This window comes from Ambystoma mexicanum, chromosome 4q, assembly GCF_040938575.1.
Source record: "Ambystoma mexicanum isolate Mex_15411 chromosome 4q, UKY_AmexF1_1, whole genome shotgun sequence".
Taxonomy (NCBI): domain Eukaryota; kingdom Metazoa; phylum Chordata; class Amphibia; order Caudata; family Ambystomatidae; genus Ambystoma; species Ambystoma mexicanum.
This window is the reverse complement of record NC_090928.1, coordinates 39734025-39753701: the sequence shown is the minus strand read 5'-3', so window position 1 is coordinate 39753701 and position 19677 is coordinate 39734025. Positions and strand designations below refer to the sequence as shown.

The following is a 19677-nucleotide window of genomic DNA, read 5'->3' as shown; positions in this document are numbered from 1 at the left end:
CCGCTCGCGATGTTGGCCGTGTGGGCGCTTCCCCCCGCTGACTGTGTGGGTGGGGGTGCGGGGAGGCTGCTGACCGCCCCGTAGACAGTCCGCCACCCCCACCTGGGGTCCCTGAGTCCGCCCCGGGACTCTCACCTCTTCGTGGCCTGTTCGGGCCTATGCTCCTCTCTTACTCCACTCCCCGGGTCGGGCGAGTCTCCCACGCGGTGCCCGCCTTCTCTGTCGGCGGTCCTCACCCCCGGGTGGGTCCCACTGGTTCTCACTCTGTGTTGGCGCCGCGGGGGATGGGCGGTCGCCGCGGCGTCGGAGGTCGGCTCTCCCTTGCCTGTCTCCAGTGCGGTGGTCCTCGGCTCCTACTTTCGGCTACGCGCCGCCCGGGCCCTCTGACGCACCTCCGCTGCTGGTCCCGCGGCCTTGGATCCGCGGCCCTGGATCTCCGCTCTCCCTGGGTCCCTCGACCTCGCTGTTTCGCTCCGCAGGGGCACTAGGGGTTCACCCCGCTCTACCACCCGTTCTTTCGCCTCGGGGGGGGGTCTATGGTGGGGCTCAATCCCGATTCAGACCCGGCCGGTGGCGGAGCGCGGAAATCAGGCAGCCATTGCCTGTGCGCCCCCTGGTGGCCTCCCATGTTTCTGTATTTACATGTTTTTTAGAGGTAGGCATAAGTTGTCCACCTGATAATGGACAGCCAATAACAATCCTAGCTCTTATAGAAAAGTATACTTAGATGTCTCCCTTAACCAACCCCCACCCTTGATAGGTTTTTACTATTGCCACGCAGTATGATGTCCCCTGATGCATTTTGTGTATAAAAAACAAATTTTGTGTGAAGATCATTGAGAGACTGAACGTACCTCTGTTGATGTTCATTGTAACCTCCCTGTTTTAGATATTTTTTAATAAAAAACTTACTTTGCCATCTTCCTGAGTTGGTTCAGTTATTTGGACACAGAATTACTCTGGTGTAGTCCCATCCATTCCATATGCACGTTCCTAAGGGTCATATGCTCACTTTTGGAGGGAATCTTCTGTTGTATTACCCTAGGTGCCAATGACGGGTTAACTGACACATTAGTGTTTATATACATAAATATTATGGATAAATAAAATAGGAATGTAGGTCACAGGTTCTGGTGTTATTTAAGGGTTGGACATGTATTGTTGTTCAAGTCCTGATGAAAACATATTCCTGCTATCTTTGGGTGTCAAACGGGAAATTATATTGTGCCTCCTATTGCGATGAATATATGTATATTTGCCTACGCCAAGCTGCTTGTAAGCCACTTGCGAAGAAATCTGTGTTGCAAGGTCCTGACCTTAGAATCAATGTAAACCGCCATTTTAGGTCAATCCACCATTTTAGGTTCTCTCTGTAAAGTCACCCTGTGAGTTAAAATGGTGGTCCATGTCATTCCGAAATACAACATGGCCATCTTGACCTCTGCATACTACTAATATGTAACTTGCCTGCAGGCCACTTGTTCGGGTCGTGAACTGAGACCTTGTCCTTCGCTGACCTGTGTGTAAAGGATTACTTGTGTCAATGAAACTAATCCGCGAGCATATGTTAAGAACAATGTATCCAAATAATGAACTGAGAACACTTGTTTAACTACATTGTATTAATGTTTGAGAAGACGCTATGAGGAATCCTAAAATACACTGTTACCGTGTAGACTTGTTGGCAAATGCATTAAAGGCAAACCCTAAGCGTATAGATGTGTGAACTCGGCATGAACACTAGATCAGTAATGTATTAGAGGAATATTAACCGCAATAGGGTTGGCCATCATGTTCGCAAAGGGTATAAAAGTGCCACGCATGAACCATGCTGGAGTTCGCTGCGCTGTACTGAGGGCTGATAGCTATCCGATTGTTTTGTCCTTTGAAACTGTTCAGTATAAATTACAGATCTTTGTATGTTCCTTTGTAACATGTGTTTGGTGTATTTCCTTTTGGGGTACTCAGCCTTGATATTTTAACTTTGTTTTCACAGTTGGTGCCCGAATAGGGACCCTCAAGATTGATGCCGGATTGTCGAAGGTTGACACACACTATCGGACCAGGATCGGACGGTGAAGGATGCCCCTTCTGAACGAGACGCGACACCTTAGCAGCGTTGCATGACCCGATCCCTGGACGATTAGCTTGTGGTCTGAGGCGGCATCTTGACGAGGGTTCACTTATCGAGGCGGTCAGTTTTGCCGAAATCACCAAACACAAGGTAGTATTTGTTAGAAAAAGAATTTGAAATCCGATCTGACCTCCTTAGGATTGATCAGGTGAGTTGTGACCCAATTCTTAAGTATACTGATAATTTGATTTTGGCGTATTGTATCTGCAGACACAATTATTGACCAGGTAACACCAATATTTTGATATGCCTGGGAAATTGTCTACTTGTTTCAGAGCGTTATTCCACAGCGATAGACTATCTTTGGAATTTAGCCGTCCGGCACCACAGGAGGGGTCGCCGCTTATACTATGTACTGTAAGCAGGGCATTGGAAGTATAGTGTTTAATGATATTTGGCACAGACAAACCAGACATGCCTCCGAACTTCAGTGGCCAATCAATGGTAGTTTTGAAATCCCTCGTATTGAGTATTTAGAGTCAATTCTATTAAAGAAAAAGGCTAGACTTGCAGCATTCAATGTTTTGCAGAATTGGAAAAAAGAAGCGTTACAGCAACTTAAGAGTAGGGAAAAACATGCGCGCCGCCATAAAACGAACGCCGAAAAAGCATTGTTGTATGACTAAGATAAACAGTCTGAGCCAGCTAGAAATATGGATAAGGCTTTCTCACTTGGCATTCAGAAAATCTATCCTTCTAAAGATTTCCTTGTTTCTGATAAATTCATTGACAAATTGTTAAATGAGCAAAGGCCTGGTGCCACTGCGCCACCTCTGTATGTTCCTCTTCCTGCTGTTGTGCCTCTTCCTGCTGTTATTCCTGCTATTTCTGCTCTGCCTGTTGTTCCTGCTCCTCCTAATGTTCCTCTTCCTCCAGTTGTTGTTCTTCCACCTGTTCATCCACCTCTTCCTATTGCACCAGTAACAGTACCTCCATTGAATTTGCCTGCTCCCCCTCTTCCAAGTGGTCTCGTACCGCTTGTAGTCGATCAGGGTGCGGGGTCAAGGGTTGTCACTCGTAATACTGTACCTCCAGAAAAGAAACATGAATTGATTGCATGGGCTAAGCATTGTATGGAGAGAGATGATCAAGCTAACGTTTTTGCCACACTTTCTAATATGGATAATTTTCCTGAGAAAAATGTTTTCATTGAAGGTTTAGGGCTTCATTTATGTGTAATATGGGGCAAATTAAATAATACAGATTTCCCGCAAGGGTTAAGGGATCTAAACACTTTAGCGTTTTCAAGAGACACCGTGGAGAAAGTAAATGAGCATGTTGAGAGGATATTTGAGTATAGAAAGGAGTTGGAAAGGTTACAGAATGAGGATGACGAGGGGGAAAGTATGTATGTACAGAAACGGTTCCTTCCTGGTCGAAAATCGATATCTGAGGAAGTACGAATTTGTACAAAAGACGCGATTAGATGGATCTCAGAAATGTCGATAACTCCAGTTGAGGTATATGACACATACAGTCAGTATACGCCGGAAATGCAGAGGAAAGTGATACAGGTAATGATAGAGTACCTACAGGATGATCGTGTGAAGAGAAAGATTAGTTGTCCCATAGAGTTATTGAGTACTTATAAGAGAGCTTTTTCACTTGACACTTCTTTGACTGCTTTAGCGCTCGACTTAGCTCTGTTGCTTAGTACGCGTTCGGAGTTGCCTACTTCTCAGTTGCCTTTGAGAGAGGTTCCTCTGACATTTGTCGCGAAGGTCGAGATTGCGGCCGATGCTGCGGCGGGTATAGTTGCTGTGAACATTCCTGCAAATTATGTATCACAGTTTGTTCACGTCCCGTTCTCAAGACAGGAAGTGAACACTATTAGACAATCTATTCCTGACATTAGGAAAAATCCAACAGGATTCTATACAGAAATAGAGTCTGTCTTGCAGTACTCAGTATTCACCCTGGGTGACATTGATTTGTTATTTCCTGTACTCCTGCCCGTAGATTTGTGGAAACAAGTTAGGGCTATAGACGACGTACCAGGGTTGGGAGATACATGGGCTAACATAACTAGACTCGATGGAGAAAGGCCAGCTGGTGAGAGACCGCCCCAGGTGATACTAACTTTGCCTGATAAAATCATTGTAAAATTGAAAACTATAATTCCGAAAAGAGGATTATCTGGGACAAGCTTATGGCCTGTGTCCAAGGGAAGTCTGAGGGTGCTACCGAGTTCTTTAATCGGTTTGAACAGGTATTCTCGGATTTCAGCGGACAAGACTTAGGCACAGAGTCTGGGAAAAGATTATTTGTGGACAAATTTGTGCGTGGATTGCTGCCTGACATCCAGTCACAAATGATGTCTTCCGAGAGCGCTTGGCAGGCGAAGTGCCAATCAGAAGTACTGCACATGGCTCAGTACTACGAGAATCGTGTCAATAATGAAAAAGATAGAGCTGAGAAGCGAAAAGGTGATTTAAAGACTAAAGTATTATTACAGCAAATTGTTAGAGGCCCCAGAGGGGGTAGGTTGCAGATTAGAGGTCAGTATGTTCCACAAGGGAATGTGCCCTTGGGTCCTGTGAACATTAACCAGTGTGCCTATTGTCGACAAGAGGGTCATTGGCGTGCACAATGCCCCATCCTTCGACAGAGGTCGAATAACACATTTGGAAATATGGGTAGACGATCCAGAGGTCGCCCGGGTGTGGGGGGCCCTGGTAGAGGACAGTTTGCACAGGATCCTCAGCAACCTTTTTCGCAGGATAATCAGACTCCCAGTGTGGATACTAGAAACATATTTGATCATCCTTCTGCTGCATATCTATCTGAAGAGCTTCCTTTTGATGACATTCTGTTTCGTTAGGATTGCCCGAAGCAGGGTTTGGAACCTACACCTATTCCCGTTAATCAGAGAGGTCCCTACGTTGAAATGGTAGTGAGAAATAGGAAACATCTATTTTTGATAGATACTGGAGCGCAGAAGTGTTCCATTGATCATTCTCGGGTTCCAAACATTCCACTGTCAGGGCAAACAAATGTTTCTGTAGGGTTTTCAGGCACACCAGTTGTTTGTCCAGTTTCTTCGCCGGTACCTATTTCTTTGGGTCCCTTTATGGACCACTGTCCTTTAATGTTGACTTCGAATCGTGTAGAAAATTTGCTGGGGTTGAATCTGTTGAAATAATTAAATGCGGTAATTCATTGTTCTTCTGACGGAGTGTGTTTGACCATTTCACCACAGCAACTTTCTGTCTCTCAATTCCTAACCAGACCTTTGCCGCCAGAATTCATTAATGTACCAGAGTGCTTATGGGCAATTGATGACAATGCTGTTGGTGTTTTACAGATTGAGCCTGTTAAAATATTTTTGAAACAAGGAATTGAGCTGCCACGCTTTCCACAGTATAAGATTTCAGTTGAGGGCGAGCAAGCTTTGAAATGCATTGTTTCCGATTTTGTGCATCGCAGGGCGATTGAGGAAATTTCAGGAAGTTTGTGCAATAGTACGATTTTACACATGTACAAGAAAGGTGATAATGCAATTCCATTCCATTTCATAATTGATTTACGTGCCATTAATAAAGTCGTCGCTCTGCAATTTCCAATTGTGCCTGATGTAATGGGAATATTAACCATGATTCCATCTACAGCTACTTACTTTAGTGTTGTGGATCTGAAGAATGCTTTCTTTAGTATTCCTATACACAAGGACAGTAGATATTTGTTCGCGTTCACCTTAGGGGGATGCTCGTTTACATTTACTCGTGCACCTCAAGGTTACACAGAGAGTCCTAGTATCTACAGTAGGGTTTGAAAGAACAGCTTGATACTCTTGAATTGCCCTGTAGGTGTACATTGCTTCAGTATGTTGATGACTTGCTTTTAGCTGCAGACTCTGAGAGTGCTTGTAAGGAAGGCACTGTGTTGTTGCTTGTTCATCTAGCTAAACATGGTCACAAAGCTTCGCTTAAAAAGTTTCAATATTGTTGCCACGAGGTCCCCTATTTAGGCTATCTCCTGTCAAAGGAGGGAAGAAGATTGACACCTGAAAGAATAAAACACATTTCTGGCATGTCTGTCCCAAATACACAGAAGGAAGTTAGAGCCTTGATAGGTATGGCTTCTTACTGTAGGTTGTGGATCCCAAACTTCTCACTAGTGATTAAACCGATGTTGGATTTGACAAAGAAGGGCATTTCTTCGCCACTGCCGTGGAACACGGAGTACGAGCAATCATTTGATCTGCTCAAAACTGCATTATGCTCGGCACCAGTTTTGGGCACACCAAACTTTGAAAAGGCCTTTGTGTTGTTTGTGCATGAATGTGATGGATGTGCTTTGGCTGTATTAACGCAGGAACATGGAGGGAAGAATAGGCCGTGCGGTTACTTTTCTTCCGCCCTTGATCTTGTAGCATGCGCTTTGCCAAGATGTTTGCGAGCTGTCGCTGCTGCTGCCGTGTCTGTAAAACAGAGTGAGGGAATGGTCCTAGGCCATGACCTAACCCTGATGGTGCCTCACTCTATAGATGTTCAACTGAACAGAACACAATTGCAACACCTCACTTCCGCACGGTTGACGAGATATGAATTGATCTTGTTTGCTCCTCACATCCAAATTAAGAGGTGTTGTGTCCGGCTGAACTCCTACCTTTCCCGCAAGGTACTGCTTGCGGCAACAAAGAGTCATATGACTGTCTGTATACTACGGACCAAGAGACAAAGGATAGAATTGATCTAAAAAAACACTTCTTTGAACAATCCACAAGGAGAGCTGTTTTGTGATGACTCCTGCTTCAAACTTCCGGATGGTACATCCATAGCTGCTTATGCAATCACAACATTGAGCACTGTCGTGGAAATCAAGAGAATCACGCATAACTCCGCGCAGTCATTTGAGCGTTCTTCCTGCCTTGCACCTTGTTGGCGGGGCCCATTCCATGTCCTACTGGTCACACAGACGGCGGTGCGTGTCTCAGGCAGAAAACATTGGATCCATGCGTCGCACCTCAAGAAACTTCCTCACCCAGTGCCACACAATACAGAAGAAACAGAACCCCTCGCTAACGCTGCAACCAACGATCCCCAGCAGTAAATAGTGCTGAGAGTGCATCGGAGAATCTTTCTGAGCCCGTGAGGCTTGGGAAACCTGTCATTCTGTCTCCACACTCTCCAAAGGTTTTGCTTCCGGAAACTGTCGTTTCAAATTCTGCATCTTCACTTGCTCTTGATACGTTGCTTCCAACGGGAAGTGACGACACATTGTTTCTGGATCAATCAGTACCGGTAAAAGCAAGGTACAATCTGCGTCCAAGGAGATAGACTTACAGGACGGTTTTGCTGTGCATCTGATAGACTTACGGCACGGTTGGCTGTGCATTTGGAGAAGGAAAAGAATCATCAAGGGCTTGCTTTTTGCCCAAATAATTATTTGAGAAAAGGGGATTGTGTTGGCTAGGGTTGTGGAAGGACTAAGAAGTCGCGCGGCCGGGAGGTCGCCAGCACCAAACATTGGGGGTTTCCATTTGAAGACTACAATGCCTGCCACCGCTAACGCTCGTATGGGTCTTGTAAATGATCGTGTGACCAGCCGGGATAATGGACAAAGCACTTGGGCCCCGAAAACGTATTGCTGTGTTTTTATAATAATATTTGGTTTTATAATAGTCACTGTCTTAGGCCTATGGTACCTCGAGGAAGTTCATCCTTTAGAGTCCTTTTTACCAACTGAAAATGTACCCACTGTTTCTACTCCCTTTGTACATTTCATACTCTGTCCCCTAGGGACTCCCAGCATAGAAAAAGGTATCATAACAATACTCTGTTACTTATCATGAATGCTACGCATGACATTTTTAATAGGTCCAACTGTTGGGTCTGTTCGCATTTACCGCAACATGGGGATAAGGGGCTAGGTTGGTTTATTCATCCTTTACCTTTGACAACTGCTTGTTATGCTTCTCTTAGAGCACTGTTCTTTGGCCGATGGAACGATAGCATCTCGGGGAACTTTGATGGCACTCATTTGAATGATTTTGAGAAACGTGCTCTCACTCCCCTGGGATGCTCGCTTTTCGCAAATAGGAGTAAGCTCAACGTTGCTTCTATTAGGCCTTCTGATAGACTGTCTCATCCCTTTCAATCTTTGATTTCCTTCAAGATGGCTCCGATAGGCAATAAGGATGCCATGCCTCCTTCTTACACTGTTAACCATAGCCTCGATTCAGTTTCTTTCTGTATACAGAGGAATGGTACTCAGTCAATGGGAGATGTTAAAGGTTGTGCCAACGTTGCAAATTTCACTGGGGAAGACAGACCTTTGTATGCAGGCGAACCTGTCTACTTTGTTTGCGGTATCTAGCATTTCTATGGTTACCCAGGGATTGGCAGGGAACCTGTTATTTAGGGATCCTGTTACCTTGGGTGTTCATAGCTAGTACAGTAGAGGTTTCAAAGGCTCGTCCACAGCGGGACGAGAATGGTGACACTCCAGCACAGGTCTTGGGAGATGTAGCAAAATCATTTGTGCCATTTTGGGGGCAGATAGCGAATTCCGAAGATGTCAGAAGACTAGCGAGAGTACTGGAGAGAACCATCAACCGGACCACGGACATACTCTATAATATAACATTAGAACAGAAAGCAATAAGACTAGTAGCGCTCCAGAACCGGATTGCATTAGATGTCATTCTGACTGAACGTGGTGGAGTGTGTAAATTAGTGGGGTCCGCTTGCTGTGTTTTCATGCCAGATTCCTCCCCAACTATCTTCAAAGCAATACAGAATCTGCACGTCCTTAGTTCAGAAGTGCATGTTCCCGAGGGAAACTGGGATCTTAGCACTTGGTTCTGGGACTTCTTGCGATCTTGGGGTTGGAAGGCACTTTCGGTCTTACTGATCATTTTGGGAATTCTGTTGTTCCTTTGTTGTTGTATCCAGTGTTTACCTAGTATATGTTCAATGCTAGGGGGATGTTGCGCACAAGCGATAGGTACAATAGGACATAAAGTGTATGCCCCAGATAAAACCTCCAAAGAATATGTGTTAAAAGAAATTTTAGCGAATGATCTGATGGCAACAGATATTTCTGACAGCGATTCAGGGTGCATGGACAATGATGCATGGAGTTGTTTGCAAGGAGAACAGAGGTAGTTTAGCACTTGGCATAGGCCAAAAGGAGGGTTTGTCAAATGGGAAATTATATTGCGATGAATATATGTATATTGGCCTACGCCAAGCTGCTTGTAAGCCACTTGCGAAGAAATACGGGTTGCAAGGTCCTGACCTTGGAATCAATGTAAACCGCCATTTTAGGTCAATCCGCCATTTTAGGTTCTCTCTGTAAAGTCACCCTGTGAGTTAAAATGGTGGACGATGTCATTCCGAAATACAACATGGGCGTCTTGACCTCTGCATACAACTAATATGTAACTTGCCTGCAGGCCACTTGTTGGGGTCGTGAATTGAGACCTTGTCCTTCGCTGATCTGTGTGTAAAGGATTACTCGTGTCAATGAAACTAATCCGCGAGCATATGTTAAGAACAATGTATCCAAATAATGAACTGAGAACACTTGTTTAACTACATTGTATTAATGTTTGAGAAGACTCTATGAGGAATCCTAAAATAAACTGTTACCGTGTAGACTTGTTGGCGAATGCATTAAAGGCAAACCCTAAGCGTATAGATGTGTGAACTCGGCATGAACACTAGATCAGTAATGTATTAGAGGAATATTAACCCGCAGTAGGGTTGGACATCATGTTCGCAAAGGGTATAAAAGTGCGACTAATTCTAATGTACACTCCTACTCGCTGACAACACCGAACCATGCTGGAGTTCGCTGTGTTGTACTGAGGGCCGATAGCTATCTGATTTTTTTTGTCCTTTGAAACCGTTCAGTATAAATTAAAGATCTTTGTATGTTCCTTTGTAACCTGTGTTCGGTGTATCTCCTTTTGCGGTACTCAGCCTCGATATTTTAACTTTGTTTTCACATGGGAAGACAGAGATGTTGAAACTAGTTATGAAGGGACTCTGCTTGCGTCACTTCTGGAGCTCGACTTTGAAGACAACAAATGTTTAGGAAAGTTGTCTCAACTAGTAGACTGTCTATTAATAAATTGATTTTGTGATTTTCTTTGAAATGATTGAGGACTGTATATTGGCAAATTACATTTGTGATGCTGTTCTTGACATTATCTTCCTTTAATATGACTGAGAGTTTGTGTATGGACTGTTTAATTGAATAAGAAATGGATTGTATTATGGATGGAGATGGTTTTAATGGGGAACATTTTGTAATATTTTAATCACTCTTTGGCAAGGTCTTACCCAAAAGGATTCTCTTTTTTGGGAGGAGGGGTCTTCTCAGGGAGGGGTGCACTCACTATGCATTTTGCACTTTACAGTGCCAAAATGTTTTAATTATTTTGTTGATGTAATGTATGATTTCACATGGAACATGCGATCTATATTCATAAGAATAAAATTCTTTAGCATCCGATTTTATATGATCAAATAAATATACACTTATCATATGCTTTGAATATGGGTTCTCCTTCTTTCACACCTTGTTATTTATGAGTTTTACCCATAATATCAGTAACAAAATGCCATTTAGCAGTAAGAAAACATTCTGCATTATATATTCACCAGTCTAGGCCAGTATCCGCACATAAGAACAGTCATCTTGTTTGCTCATAATACCAGTAGAATCACCATGCTACGATAAGAAAACATGTCCATATTGGCTGCACCAATGTAGGCCAGAATACCCTTATAGCAACACTCATCATATTCACTTTGCCCATAATAGCACTCTAAACATCATGCCGCTGTAAATTAAATATGGTCATATTGGCTGCACCAATGTAGGACAGTATCCCCAAAAAGGAACACCTATGTTGGATTTGGATATAATGCCAGTAAAAACAGCATTCCACTGTTAGTTAACATGCCCATAATGGATATACCAATGTAGACCAATAGGGCATTGCCCATGATGCCAGTAAAAACCCCAAGCCACTATAAGCAAGCATGACCATAAAGGCTGCACCAGTGTAGAACAGCATCCCCATGTAAGAATACTCATGTTGGTTTTGCCAATAATGCCAGTAAAAAGGCCATGTCACTCTAAGAAAACATGTGTATGCTGGCTGCACCAATGTAGGCCAGTATCGCCTCATATAAAAAAAAACCATGATGTAGGCTTTGCCTATAATATCAGTAAAAACACCACTCCACTGTAATTAAAGATGGAAATACTGGCTCCAGCAATTTAGGACAGTATGCTCAAGAAATGACTTTGCCCATAACACCAGTATAAAAATCACCATGCCACTGTTAGAATGAACACCCCACATAGGCCATAAAACTGTCAACAACACAAGTACACACCAAGACACTGGATAGTCTTATACCTATGGCCAACCATGACTCTGGATCCCTTATGGACACTATCTAACCATTGCGCACCACCTAACCCACCCCAACATCACACAACACACTAACACCAACACTAGCACACACCAGAAACACTGAGTCTTACCCTTATGGTTACAATGCACAGGGCCTCCAGCACCAACTCCCACATGCAAAACACCACTCACAGACACCAGTTCCACCTGGTTCTGAACCTATCCTCACTAACCTCCCCAGCCCTCTCTCTTGCAGAGCCATGCAAGCGCCTGCAGACTGCCCCTGGGTGGCAGCGGTGCACAGTATAAATCAACATAACATAATATAACCAATGTAGGCCTGTATCGTACGTAAGCACAGTCCTGTTGGTTTTGCCCATAATACCAGAAAAAACACTAGGCCACTTTAAGATAACATATCATTGCTGGCTGTGTCAAAGTAGGCCAATATTCCCACGTAAGATGTTGGTTTTGTCCATAATGGAAGTACAAATGCAATGCCAATGCAAGAAAACGTCTAACTTCTCTCTCATTCACATATACATACATTAAAACACACACTTACATACACACAAACCTTTGCATGCACGTATACATTCATACATACATACATACATAACGTTTGTTTCTTTGCTTGCCTGTACAAAGCCTCCGCTCCTCCACAGTCCGGGACTCCAACTGCAGCCAGACAAACTGCTCCAGATTGTTCTCTGATGTACCCCAGAGGAAGGAATCAGGAAACAGGGGTAGGAGCCAATCAAACATCTCTCCCTTGCGGGTTCCTGACATACACAGTGGAGTTGGAGTTACGGAGTGCCAACAACCCAAAGCCCTAGGCCTACCAGACATGCAGGAATGGACAGAAGGGCTTCCTAGGGCATTTTGGACCTGCAGGCTGACCAATGGACCATTAAAGACTGCCGAAGCACAAGGTCCCAGCCCTTGCATGGCTCATTGGGCATACACTGGCTGGGGTACTGTAAGCATAGACAAACCATATTTTCACTAGAAACAAACGAATCCCCGGAGTTTGTCCACAACTGCATCAAGTGCTCAGGGTTTTCACTGGGTATTCTTGGCTCCTCCGTGATCGGCGGGTGTTCTGTGATCTATTGCCCATTGTAGAACAACTGCTACTGCTAAGAGCTAAGTGAGAATTCTAGAAGGACCTGCATTCAAGACAATCTGCAGCTGAAGAGTGGACTAAAAAGGGTCAAGACAAGCTGCCACTTAGAGAGGCTGCAAGCAACACAAAGTATTTTCAAGGAGGTCAGAAATCTGCAGGTGAGGGCATAGGTGTAAACCCAATCAAGGGTGTAAATGAAAACAAAACTGATGGGGGGACCCTGAACGCTAAATGAGGTGCTGCCGGCAGGGACAAATACATCTGTGCACACCTCCAATATTGCAAAAGATAGAAATGGCAAGTAAAACTTCTTCAATGAACATTGTTGAGAGGATGGCCAGCACTGGCATAATCTGTGAAATTGTGAGGGAGGCTAGGGTGTACTAAGACATACTGCAGATTACGGCCTGAATAATCACTGGGCATTATTCGAATGTTTGTCTATGGGTACCCTTGCTCACCTGAACCCCCTAGCTCCCTGACTCAACACAGAGTCATGCACAGAATTGGATTCCTCTACTCATACCACACTCACATCAGGTCCTACCTAGCATTCATTATATCTGCCCTGAGATAGCCTGCCGTTCTTCACCATGCATATAGACGATCTTATTTAGATGCTCAAGTTAAATTCAGCCAATAAAGCAGTAAAGTGACTTTGCAGCGCTCTGTCATCAACATCTCAGGGCGACATTGAAACCACTGGTCATTCATTGAGAGAGCACCATACGGCAGGGCTGACACTGTAATCCCCACTCCCACTGCGGGGATCCATGTTACCCTGCAACGATCCAAGCCAAGATTCCGGCCCACAAGGAAACAATAAGCAGGATTTGCTGACGGCAGGCCCAGATAGCCCCAGTGGCATATCAGACGTGACCGAGCACCCCGTTTCTCCGATTGGAGCCACTTTGGTGCAACGGACTGTCCAAATGAATGCACAGCAGTAGGACACAAAGCAGGAAGTCACAACTGCACAAGCAACATCATGTACAAACGTTGAGGACTCAATAGTAAAATCATGTATTTGCTTATATTTGTATGTATTTACTTCATGGGGGAGTGATGTTTTGATCATAAGCCCTTTACAACTTTGTTAGAGCAATACGGACGATAGGTGCGTTATGTCATGGCAGTGCATTGAAAGGGGCAGTCCAGGTTGTGAATGGGACAAGCAATAGAACAGGCAATGGGGACAAAACAAATGCAAAGCCTAATATATGTACAGCAACAGCATCACAGGATCATGTAGCATGACAGTAGCAATAATATCACAGGGTTATGTAGAGCAATATCACAACATGAACCAACAATACATCCCTGTGACTGCTAGGAGCAAACCCTAAGGCTTTCGCCTGCACTCAACACTCGTTCTCACAGCTCAGAATCAGGCGACACTCATGTTGAATGGCCTGGTCTCATAATTCAAATTGCTCAGCACGCATCATAAGACCACCCCAGTCAGTGAATGTGGGCCAATGATAATTCGAATGTAACTCATTGACCAATATCTTTTAATTCAAAAATGATTTGTCCATTTCTAATGTTAAGCTTTACACAATCAGGCTGTTTCTCGGCCAGTGCTCTGAAATAGTGTAACTTACTTTACTGGACTCTTTCTTCCATTCTTTGGGGAAATATTTGCTGAGCTTTTGATCCAAGTCCATGAAAATGTATTCATTATCTATTAAAAAAAAGAAGAATATTCTTAGAAAGCTGGCCTTTTTTCTTTGCAGGACTAGCAGCTTGGTTAGACCTTCAGCGCCTCAGTATAACATCTGGTGTAGGTGGGACACGTATTTACAGGCGGCTGGTCTTCTTAGGAGGTGAGGGGCTTTATAAAGGCATCCTTCCAATCACACAAACAGAACTCAAGGAATGAGGAAACCCTGCTGGAGATAATGGAAGCCATCTACACCCTGCAGCGGCGGCGCTGGGCCTAAAAAGGTGTGGGGCAAGGTTCCACACCACTGCCACTTAAATCAGCAGGTCAACATGCATTTCTTATGCTCTTCTCTATTTTCGCAATCGGGTAATGTAATACAAAATACTTTATTAGTATGATACATCAGACACATGTATTGGCATGTCTGCAATACAACAATAACAGCAGCCAAACACTACACCAAGAAAATACCCGAAATATAGAAACACGTGTGAAAGCAAATAGTCTGCTCGTCACGGCCAGTTTGTAGCCTATTTAAAAGGCCACCTTTTTTACTCACAGTATCTGAAGTTGTACTTCCTTTCTTGCAAAGATGGCCTTGCTCTCAGAGAATGTTGGCGTATGGGTTTCCTGGATGTACTTTTGTGCAGGACAGTGCATAGTCTGTTTTTCCTGACTCACACTTAGAGCAGATTCCATCCTCTGCACACTTATGGTTTGATCTGTGCCAATCAGTCTCTTATGTTCAGACTGTGAACGCACAGTCTGCATTAGGTAAGTGTTTGCCTATGCCTTTTTGCTATTTATTTCCCCACAGTAAAGTATTCAGCAAGTTTGAAGTCTGTTCCAAATGATCAGTAACTATCAGGCGTGCTGTGATGCTCTAGTTATGCCTCCAAGTGCATTGGGCCTCATTACACGGAAGGCAGTAGGGGATTACCGGCACCGGTAAGGGCACCGGTGCCGGTAATCCCCACCGCCCTACTACGAGGTTCCTCAGCGGGTCCCGTCCTTAACGTGTGGTCAGACCACACGTTAAGGACGGGACCCGCTGAGGGACTTCAGTGCAAATAACGATACCGCAAATTGCGGTATCGTCATTTGCTCCTTCCCCATTCCCATTGAGTCCTATGAGGGCTCAAATGGGAATGGGGAATGGTTCCCGGAATGGGGACTTACCAGTCCCGCAAAGGTCGGAGTAGGCCGTTAAGTCCCTATTCCGGGAACCCGGCCTCCGATGGCGGTAAGGGGGTAGCCACCGCCTTCCGTGTAATGAGGCCCCTTGTGTGCAACGCTGCTTAGGGTCTGGTTCAAGATCCCGGCTAATCTCTCATCCTGCCTTTGGTGTCCTGTGCTGGGTTTGTGTGGGCCACACTGTGGGATGCTTCTGCTGCATAACTTGAGCTCTCTAAAATGGTGCTCAAATTTCACTTTGGTATTTGGAGGGAATTTGGACTAATTCTCTTAAAAAAGGTATAGAATTTAAAAATACACTTTTGGGCAGTATGCAGAAAGAAGAAGAACCGCCCCAATTTTGATTCTATACAGCACCTGTTTGCATACTACGAATGCAGGATCTTTGTGGGAGATTTTTACAATCAAGTACTTTTTTTTAAAAAAAGCATTTTTTTTACTGTTGGTACCCTCACTTCACTCCCACAAAGAACGAAAGAGGAGATTATGATGTCATAAATTTCAGCATTATATTCACCTGTGGCTTGTATCTTAGAAGCTTTTTGAGGGTCCCGTAGAACGCCCAAAGATTGTATCTTGAATTACTTTTATTACAACTTCTCAAAGCATCTATTCTGAATCCTACATGATAATCGTCTGTGACATGCTCAATTCCTGCTCCATTAAGAAATAGTGTGTACTTGTTGTTCCTTGCTTTGGTTTGGAGTAGCATCATTTGGATCTTTATTAAGACCTCCTCTATAGCACATTTGATATGATAGGTTATTTATAAGGCGCTTAATACTTAGAGGGTTCTAAGCGCGGACCCTGGGATTGAACCTGTGTTACTCCGTGTCATCTTGCTTCCACGGCGTGCACGTTGCCCCTGTGCTATCCTCCCGAAACTTTGTTGAAGTTTTCTTCCTGGGGTGAAGATTGTGCTATTTTTTGGGTGCCTGCGTGAGCAGGTTATCTGCAAGTAGCAGGAATTTTAGTACTGTGATTCATTGTCAGACTGTGGGCTAGGGATACCTATGGAAAATGTATGATTTTAATGCATATAAAGCAGCAATGCCACTTGAAAGTGCCAAATACATTAATTCATAAATATATATATTTAAATTCCTAGCTATTTATTATTTCTGCCTCCTAAAAGGGTTCAATATCTTCCACATGAGGTTATGTCATCACCAACAAATGAGGTTAAATAGAAGAAGGTAACTCCTCAAAGAATAAACATGCAGTATACATGCAGAAAAACAAATAGATGTCCGGTTCTTAGTTGGACCATTTTGCAGATGGACAGTTTAGACAGAAAATAATATTGCCAGTATTGCCGCTGTAAGAACACCCTCATGATGGCTTTGCCCAAATACTGATAGTACTTTCCTTGTGAGAATATACCTGTTTTGGCTTTGCCAAAATATTGCCACCATTTGCCCCCTTAAGGATATACCGGTAAGATCTTTGCTCAATTATTTCCAGGATATTGCACCTGTAAGGGAACACCTGTAATGGCTTTGCCCAAATACCGCCAGCCCAGCATTTGTCCCTGTAAGGACACCACTGTGATGGGGTTGCCTACATATTAACAGCATTTGCCCTTTAAGGACACAACTGTGATGACTTTGCGCCAAAATGCCAGAATTCACCCCTAAAATTAACACATCTTTGATGTCTTTTCCGGCAACATGAAATTATTTGTCCCTGTAAGGATACACCTGAGATGGCTTTTCCCACACATAAAGCATTTGCCCCTGGAGAGATGCACCTATGATGCATTTTCCTCAACATGCTAGCATGTGCCCCTTAAAGTACACATCTGTGATGGCTTAGCCCCAAAATGCCAGAATGAACCCCTGCAAATTACACACCTGTGATGGCTTTGCCCCAACATAAAGCTTTTGCCCCTGGATAGATGCACCTGCGATGTCTTTTCCACAACATCTCGGCATTTGCTCATGTAAGACTATGTAACCTATTACCTTGGTGATATCACCATCTCAAAATGTGCTTTAATTTGAGAAATAGTATTGACATAAAGCCCACATGCCTAGTAAAAAACTTTGAGTGCATGCAAAGAACAAATCACTTAACCCAGGTAATATTCTTTCTACTGGATGTTCCTCCCATGAATACCTCATCTTTGATATATCCATATCCGGCTTTGCAGTCCCTGAAAAACATTTTGACAGTAGCGGGCGCTGTGCGGCATCGAGTCGATGTCCCTCTATGGCTACTATTCCCACATCCAGACATGACGTTGATGGTAGTATAAACAGCATGCACTGGGACCGTAGCCTCAGTTCTTAGTGTTTCCCTTTTTCTGCACGGCCAACTTGAGGATTATAGAGCCCCCATCGACTGTGATAGAGAGCGGTATATTAAAAATTTCATGCACAGTGAGGAGGTTGGGGGGAGTAGGCTGGGAGGGTGCTGAGGAATCTGTGGGAGGAACATCGAGTAGAAAGAATATTACATGGGGAAAGTTATTTGTGTTTCTAATGGACTGTGTCCTCCCACGGATTCATCTTTGATAGACTCCCATAGAAGTCTTGGAGATGGAGGTGCAAACAGTGGATTTTTGCCATCATTGATTGCTGTTGTGCAGAACCACTTTTCCAAACAGAGCGTCCTAACCCGACAAGGTATCTAAGCAGTAACGCTACAAGAAAGTTTGTAATGATGACCAGGTTGCAGCATTACAAATGTCCTGCACTGGATCTCCTCCCTAAAGATCTGAAGTGGTAGCCATTCCTCTGGTGGAATAGGCTCTTAGGTCTTCAGGGACATCCTTTCCTGCAATGGAGTAGCACTCTGAAATACATAGGATGATCCAATGGGATAAGGCTTGTTTGATCACGGCATGTAGCCTGTATAACCAATAAATAGTTGGTCCTCTTTCCTAACATTTTCCATCCTAGAAGTGTAGAAGATAAGAACTCTTTTGGGGTCTAGCCTGTTTAGCCTCTCTTCATCCTTCGACAGGTGAGGATGTAGGTAAAAAGCTGGTAGTGTTATTTTCTGTGTCAGGTGGAATTCAGACACAATCTTGGGAAGGAAGGAGGGATGAAGCCTCAAGACTACCTTATCCTTAGAAAATGTATGTTTACAGATCAGGGCTTGTAGCTCACTCACTCTGCGAGCAGATGTGATGCTTACCGAAAAGATTGTTTTCATGGTTATGTGGGGTGCATTTAAAGCCCCCAAACAGAAGTCCCTTTCACATGAATGGTAGGCATTTAAACACTGAAACAAAAACGGCCTGGCTTTTGCTTTTTGTTTTTCAAGTGAAGTTAAAGAGCCAGGTGGAAAGGGGCTTACCTGTCATTACCAATGGACAAGCAGCAGTTTACGTCACAAAAGAAGGATGAATCAAAGATCCATGTGACATGGAAAACAGGATTTTGAAACATTGAAAGCAAAAATGGCCTGCACATGTGTGTGCAAATAAAAACGGCTTTAAAAAGCCAAAGGGGGAAAACATATCACAGCTCTCAGAAAAATATCAGGAAAACAAAACATGATGTGTGGGTTGACACAAGCAATGTATATTATGTTTCAACTCCAGTGACATTTGTAGAGCCACTTTGTCTTCAGGGAAAACCTGTTACTGGTTGTGGTCAAAACTTCACAAAGGAAATCTCCCACTTCCAGCCTGGATGTCACATCTCCCATCTAATGACCCCTGTAATAAAATTTGCTGCTGATGGTGTTGAAAGCCCAGTGTTCTACAGACTTGCTGGCTCTGAAAGCAGTGGCTTCAAGGAAATTCACAATTGGCTGGAGCACGATTAATATGTGTGAAAATGGGTGCACCCACTTTAAAGAGAAAACAGCTAACTTCAAAGAGACTCATAAAAAAAACCTCTGGACACAGGCTGGCCCAGGGATACATAGCTGTGCTGGATGAAGCAGACCTCCCATTTGCTGAACATGAACATTCCCAATTAAATTAAAAGGACTATTTTAATTTAGTCCTTTGTTTTCGCAGCAACCATACTGTGGATTGATTTCATTTTTGTACAATTTTTTTAATGTACTTTCCAGGTGATTTTGGGTATATTAAATTCATTTACCTGTGACTCTGGGAACTGTAATGGCAGGTTAGACTAGGTTTCTGGCTGATCTGAACATGTTCCAAATGTGAGACTTGGTGAGTGGGTGGAAAATTAAATTTGGGATATGCTTAATCACTTTCA

At 43.8% G+C, this 19677-nt stretch overlaps 1 protein-coding gene across 1 annotated transcript in view; it reads right to left on the bottom strand.

The window, feature by feature from the left end:
* Positions 1-19677, bottom strand: part of LOC138467436 (FERM domain-containing protein 6-like) — a 316289-nt gene that overhangs the window by 216287 nt on the left and 80325 nt on the right. Inside the window, exon 3 of the mRNA XM_069607409.1 lies at positions 14241-14320. Coding sequence (XP_069463510.1) covers positions 14241-14320 — 80 coding nt within the window. The remainder of the gene's footprint in view (positions 1-14240; positions 14321-19677) is intronic.